Here is a 6,386-nt window from a genome sequence, read left to right as displayed (position 1 = left end):
CCCATAGCTATGGAATAGTTGTAGGTAGTAGTAGGCTAGCATTAATGCGGGTACAGCTACTGTCCTGCTGCTGACCTAGTAAACTCGCCAATTAACCAATTAAACTTGGGGATTTAACGTTAAGTCTAATTAAAGGAGCATGCCAGTGTGTTTGGCATAGTTTAGAACATTCATTAAAAGTCACATGTACTCACCATTACTGCTGGTCATTTCCTAAAACAAACTGTTGTGTATTTTGTTTCTCACAATAAGTGAGTGATTTCCTTTTATTTCATATAGCAAATTGTATGTACAGTAATGAAAAGGGTGGCCTCCAACACGTGTGGCTATTGGGGAATATCTGAGAACCCCTAGTACTGGGACCGTTTCCCCTTTTGCGAGTGGATAACTTACATTTTTATACACTTTCTCTTTTAGTTGTGTAACTACTGAAATCTTAAATTGACCTAACAAACTCCACCAATCAAACGGCTATGTTTAAATGGTTCAACCATGCCGCAGCCAATCCTAACCAAGGAGGCGGGACTTCACGGCAGCTCACTGAGTTTGAGCTTCCTCAACTCTGGGCGAAAACTAGCATCGTTAAATGTTGGTTGTCACGGCAACGTTGTGTGTGTGTGTGGAGCGCATGTCAAACGAGTGCTAAGGTTATATGGTACTTGAGGTGTTTACAAGCCCCGGGCCACACTAGCAAACTAGTCAGTCGGCTTATGTCGGATAACAATGTGATGTTAGGTTGACCTGTCTTTACTGGAATACAACGGTAAGAGAAAAAACAGTTAGCTAATGGTGCTAGTTTGTTAGCTAGCTAGTTAGCTAGTTAACAGTGAGTTTGTGCAGAAACAATTCGTCGCCTGCTTGCTAGCAGATGAGGCTAGAATGGTTCATTGGCTAGCTGAATGAACCAAAGCAATGTCAAGTCATAACCTTCCACCGGTGCGGCATTTGCCACAATGGACACGGGTTGGGCGCCTCGGGAAGCCCTGCTCCCCTCGGCGTTTACCGGCGGCGAACCATCTGCAGCCGCTGTCTGTCGCCCCGCCAGCGGATACAGGAATGTGGAGAGCAGCAGAGGTGTCCTTTCACAGCGACATGGACCCCCGCGTCGCATCACTGCAGAGAAATATCCAGTTCCTTCAGCAACAACACAAGGAAACTCTTGAGAAACTTCATGCAGAGATAGAGTATCTCAGGCGGGATAATAAAGGTGAAGGAACCAGTATGGTAGTTTAAAAAATGCCATTATTGTTAGAGAATGAACGTCATTTCTAACGTTACCCAGTAACCTAATGAAGACTATAATTGAGGTCACCTGAATATTTAATCATTTGGATTAATACCAGCTATACCATGCTCATATCAGAAGAGTATAACGTAAAGAAATAAGTTCAAAACTGTAGTAACAAAGTACGTTACAGAAAGGGAGAAAAGAAAAACAGAAATTAGAGAAAATTCAAAAAACAACGCACTATATGAAAGTTTAAAAAAGAGATGTGATTTGGCCTCTCTCTTTTCAGGAAGTTTTTTTGAATTAAGGAGTAAAACAGCAAAGAATGCTTAGTGGTCAATATTCTGTTTCATAGTTTGATGTAAACTGTACCTTATTGTTCCCAAGAGAAAATTGCATTGTTATAGTGTTCATCAATTAATTGGGTACTGTATGGAATCCATAAGGGGTGAACTTCGTAACCTGTTGTGTCCACACCCTTTCTGGAATAAATTTAAATTAATGACAAAGACCTGACTGTCCACGACTGGTGCTGAAAAGAGAGACATTCAATCTACCGTGGTCTCATAGCAACTACAGGGTTTTGATGGTCTCTCAGTGGGAGGTGGACAGAGATCCAGTGTCACTTTACTGAACAGGTCACATGCTGTTTCATTTAAATGCATCTCACCACCCACCAGGAGACTCCTCAGTCATCTGTCTTCGCGCCGTCACAGCAGTCCGGCCCAAATGGAAACATGGGCTGTTTGTGGGGACTGTGTTACAAGACTGTACCTCTATTGTGCCTCCCTACAGTGTGTCGCACACTAAAATTCTCTTATTATGGATATTGCAGAGTTGCAGTATAAGCTGATAATGGAGCCTCCCAAGTCAAGTAGAAAAGGTAAGATGTAATTCTGATTTACTGTTCTTGTTTTTTTCCTGCTATGCACAGCCAATGTTCTTTTAGAGCGGGATCATTTAGTAGTGGACAATATAAACACAATCTTATATCACAGTATATGCAATTTTATTTCATGACATTGATACTGAGATAAAACAAGCAATGCTACCTTGGTGTAGATAGTGTGGCAAAGTCTCTGAAAGAGGACAGTTCTCACAATGTACAGTATATCATTATATTGCCCATCTTTAGTACAAATGCATCTATCAAAAGTCTCGGATCCTCTTTTTTTCTAGGAATGACACACAGTCGACGAGGCATAAGACCACCTACTCAGGGAAGTGAAGCCCGTACAGGACTCTACCTGGAGGAGCCCCTACAGGACACGCGGCCCGCACAGGACCAAGCAAAAAGGTGGATTTCCGTGCAGCCTTCACCTGCCTTACTACCTCAATACTGACATAGTGTGATTAGATTTTAGGAATTCTTTTTTTAGAAGATATTAACACAAACAAATGATTTAAAGACAAAATCATTTGTGAAATGTATATGATGACAAAACAGGTAGCGTCACTCATTGTTAATTTTACGCAGCTAGGTCAGCTCAGACATTTGTGTCACTCAACTGTAATTCAAATTTAAGAAAACGCTAACCTGAGTTGTGTTATGATCGTACAAATATTTCAGACAATATCTCATCTCACGATATTACTGTTCAGCTGTGGATGAAATTATAGCAAAACACTGATAGGAATTAATATGTTGGTTAAGATGTGTTAAATGGGAAAATTCAGCAACATTAAGCACATTTTAGGTGAAACACACTGTGCAGTACTGAATAATATACTGTGGCACATAACGCAAGTGTAATATTCATGTAAAATTATATTGACAATGGCAATATTCACATTAAGAAGAAATAAAGCAAACACACAGTAATATCTACATGCAGTGATACACCACAGCCACAGCATGCAAAGAAGCACAAGACACATTCACAACGTGTGAAGCATATAGTTTTCATGTTGATAAAATCTATAGATAGAAAGTTACAGAAGTTTTATGTTTCCAATGTAAAGATGGCAAGTATATCTTTAATTCTTTGTCAGTCCTAACCTTGTTGACTCTCTGATTATATAGTAATGAGTGCCTTCTCTTCTTATTTTAACAAAAGGGGCATATGGAAGGACTCACACCATGTATTATTTCATAAAAACAGATACATTATTACTACATTATTATTTTAATAGTTAATTGGGTGTTCCCAGCTCAAAGAGTTCTAATTGTTTTAAAATAATGTTTACCTTGGGTCTTTAGTGTGTGTTTATGCAAAGATCCGACTGGTTTTACTGTAGTGTAGTTAGTTTTGTAAAACAGTCATGTAAAGACTACATTCGATTTGTCACCACTGAAATGTCGGACCACTTTCCAGCAACATTTCCTCATGTGGCTTGAAGAAATGTCACAATCTTTTTTTTTTCAGTGCAAAATATGAGACATTTTGTGTACAGCTGCTAAGAGTCACACAATCAAATTTTTGTCGTTGGTTGATCAGGTTTAGATTGTAAGTTTTTAATATTCCCAAAGCTCAGTAGAGCCCAGGCAGGAAAAGCTCTATTGCACATCTTGTCTTGTTGTAAAAACCAGATACCGATTTCAATCTTGGTCCATACCTGTAGGTGTAGCACCTAGGCATTTACAACCAAAACTAACAGTTTGTATGTTACTCACTGACTGCTGGGGGAAAAGCTTTGAAGAGGACAACAACATTCTGGGATCTGCCAGACAGGACCATGGCCCAGAGGGGAAGGGGGGCCTCATCACCTCGTTACAGCCTCTACGAATTCACAGCAATCCCGCCCATCCACCGCGTGCCCCCACTCTACAGGAGTGTGAGGTCATCATCCGGCAGCTCTACAATGCTAACAGTTTACAGTCCCGAGAGGTAAGTGCCCACCATTAGAAAGTATTACTCTGAATACATTTGCTTTACAAAGTTATGGAATTTGGAAATACAGAATATATTAATTTCTGTGGAAATGTTTCATAACTTTACAACTCTGTACCCTAACCTTAACTCCGTGTCATTTAGATTATACGTGTTAAGGCATTGCTGAGAGATATTGTTTTGAGCAAGAAAATCACCCCAGAAAACTACATTCTGACCAAGGCTTTTCTTGTTGATGGCACTCGGTAAAGTAACACAATTTGTTTATCATTTTTATTATCACCAATATACAGTATTTCGTGAAACAACTAGCACTGTTATGATTAGTTTTTTTTTTTTTTGTTACTCCTCAGCAAATCTTCAGAAGAAAACAAATTTCCAAAACTTGGTCTTCAAACATTTCCAGAAAGAATGTATGTAAATCTGTCTTTCCCTGTGCCTCTATGTAAAAGATTGCTGAAACTTCAATAATATCAAATTAACACTTCAAGACACATCTTTTTAGACAAGCTTTTAACTGGCAATATGGCTTAGTATTTTATGTGTTGCTGTTTTGTTTTTACTGTAAATCACTTTGTGACCCTTCTTGTCTGTGAAAGGTGCTTTATAAATAAAGTTGAATTACTTACTTACTTACTTACTGTCTCTTGTAACCAACGCAGAGGCTTTTCAGGATGATTTCCATGTAGAAATAGCTATCTTGGTCCTCTCAGTTAAATGTACACATATATCATTTCCCAGGTCTGGACCCTCTCAGTCTGGGGTGGTCCTCCCAGCCCTCAAACAGAGCCTCAGCTCCACCATTGCAGAGAGACAGAGGAGGACCCGTGCTGTGCAGAGAGACCGTTTCAAAAGGACGGTGCATTGATAGAATCCAAACTACCACACAGCTTTTCACAATTGTTCTGAAAAACCTTACTCACAAAAACTGGGTGTGCAGGTATGGATATCCATATAAAATATTTATATCCTATGACTTGATTTTTGTTCTTCTTTCATCAAAAAGATCTAGAAACTTAAAAGCTTTTAATTTTGCACATCTCAAATCTAGCTTCGTACTATGAATGGTAAATTTATTTATTTATTTTTTACCAAACAATGCATTTTAGGACTGTTAAAGTTCAGCATCTCTAACTTAACTTAACACTGACTGCTTATTTCCACCAAACTGAGTCAGATTTGAGTGAGTTTTAGTTTAGTTTTCACTGCACATTTGTTGTCATTCTGCCAAAATTATGGTGGAAGTGTTGTGTTTCATATAACTGTAAAGAACTAGACACCTGTTACTTTTAAAACAGCTTAGTATTCAACACTTTTGTCAGTGCAAACAACCAAAGGTAATCCCTTTTTAAAAGCACATGCAGTAAATGAGACAGAAGAAACTACCTGGCTAATTTCTCAGGCACTTTTTTGTATTGGTTTTTTATTTACATTGTATGGAACAGTGTCGTGTTAACGGGCCAGTGAACCTACAGGTAAACTAAGTGCAGAAATACATAACTCTATTAAATTGTCTTGACACAAAATAGTTCTGTCCTATTTTCTTTCCTCCTAGACTGATGCCTTTTTTTTTTCTTTTAACTAAATAACATCAGCTTTGGCAATCGTGAAAACATTTATCAGTTACATGGTACACAGCCGGGTAAATGCAGCTGGTTTATTTTCATTACATTGATCAAACCTTAGCTTGTAGTTGTGCAACAATGTAGGGCAGGATAAGAACTGCAAGCAGCCAGGCGGGGCAGACAAATCCCGGAATTAACCTGAAGTAGCATAGCCGGGTCCTACCAGACTCTTGCACCCAGAAGGAAAATGAAAATTGTGCGGAAGTGCGTAGGAGGGCGGAGCCGGGCTAGAAGTAGCATACTCCCCCTCTAAAAGTTTTCAGAGGAAATCCATAATCAAATGATTTTACTGCAATCTGGTGTATTCACACAATGAATAAGAAGGAAGTTACTGAATTCAGTTCTTGACAAGGCTCCACAGTAAACCATATCTCAAACTACATCTCACAATGCCTCCTATGTTCATCTAGATGTTGTCAGCAACATCTCGTGCAGTAACTCTGTCTTTACCCTTAATCTCAACAACAATAGAGTAGGGATGGCTGACCCAGCAGGTTTAAGTAACTCAGTTCAAAGCTCAACTACCACACATTCTACAAATCCACTTAATGAAGCATCCACGATGTGAACCCATAGCTTTAATGTGTAGTTTTGCCTATACCTTTCAAATGAAGTCCTTCAACTGTCATGTGCCTTGCACAATTTAGGAACGTTTAACGACACGTGTTTCATTAAGTGGGAAACAAAATGATAAAAAGCTAC

At 39.0% G+C, this 6,386-nt stretch overlaps 1 protein-coding gene across 2 annotated transcripts; it reads left to right on the top strand.

The window, feature by feature from the left end:
- Positions 1-535: 535 nt before the first annotated feature.
- si:ch211-222n4.2 (uncharacterized protein LOC101885505 homolog) lies at positions 536-5,586 on the top strand. Of its 2 annotated transcripts, none has more exons than XM_034895716.1 (7): positions 536-1,207; positions 2,064-2,111; positions 2,408-2,525; positions 3,864-4,056; positions 4,204-4,304; positions 4,413-4,472; positions 4,801-5,586. In XM_034895716.1, the coding sequence occupies exons 1-7, from the start codon at positions 913-915 to the stop codon at positions 4,925-4,927; spliced, it is 942 nt and encodes a 313-aa protein (XP_034751607.1). In that variant the 5' UTR covers positions 536-912; the 3' UTR covers positions 4,928-5,586. The 2 variants fall into 2 exon arrangements, with proteins under 2 accessions (XP_034751607.1, XP_034751606.1); XM_034895715.1 differs by having other exon boundaries at positions 538-1,207; positions 3,861-4,056.
- The last annotated feature ends 800 nt before the right edge of the window (positions 5,587-6,386 follow it).

The sequence above is a fragment of the Etheostoma cragini genome, chromosome 16 (assembly GCF_013103735.1).
Source record: "Etheostoma cragini isolate CJK2018 chromosome 16, CSU_Ecrag_1.0, whole genome shotgun sequence".
Lineage (NCBI taxonomy): Eukaryota > Metazoa > Chordata > Actinopteri > Perciformes > Percidae > Etheostoma > Etheostoma cragini.
Note: the sequence above shows the minus strand (reverse complement) of the source record. Positions and strands in the feature narration are given on the sequence as shown.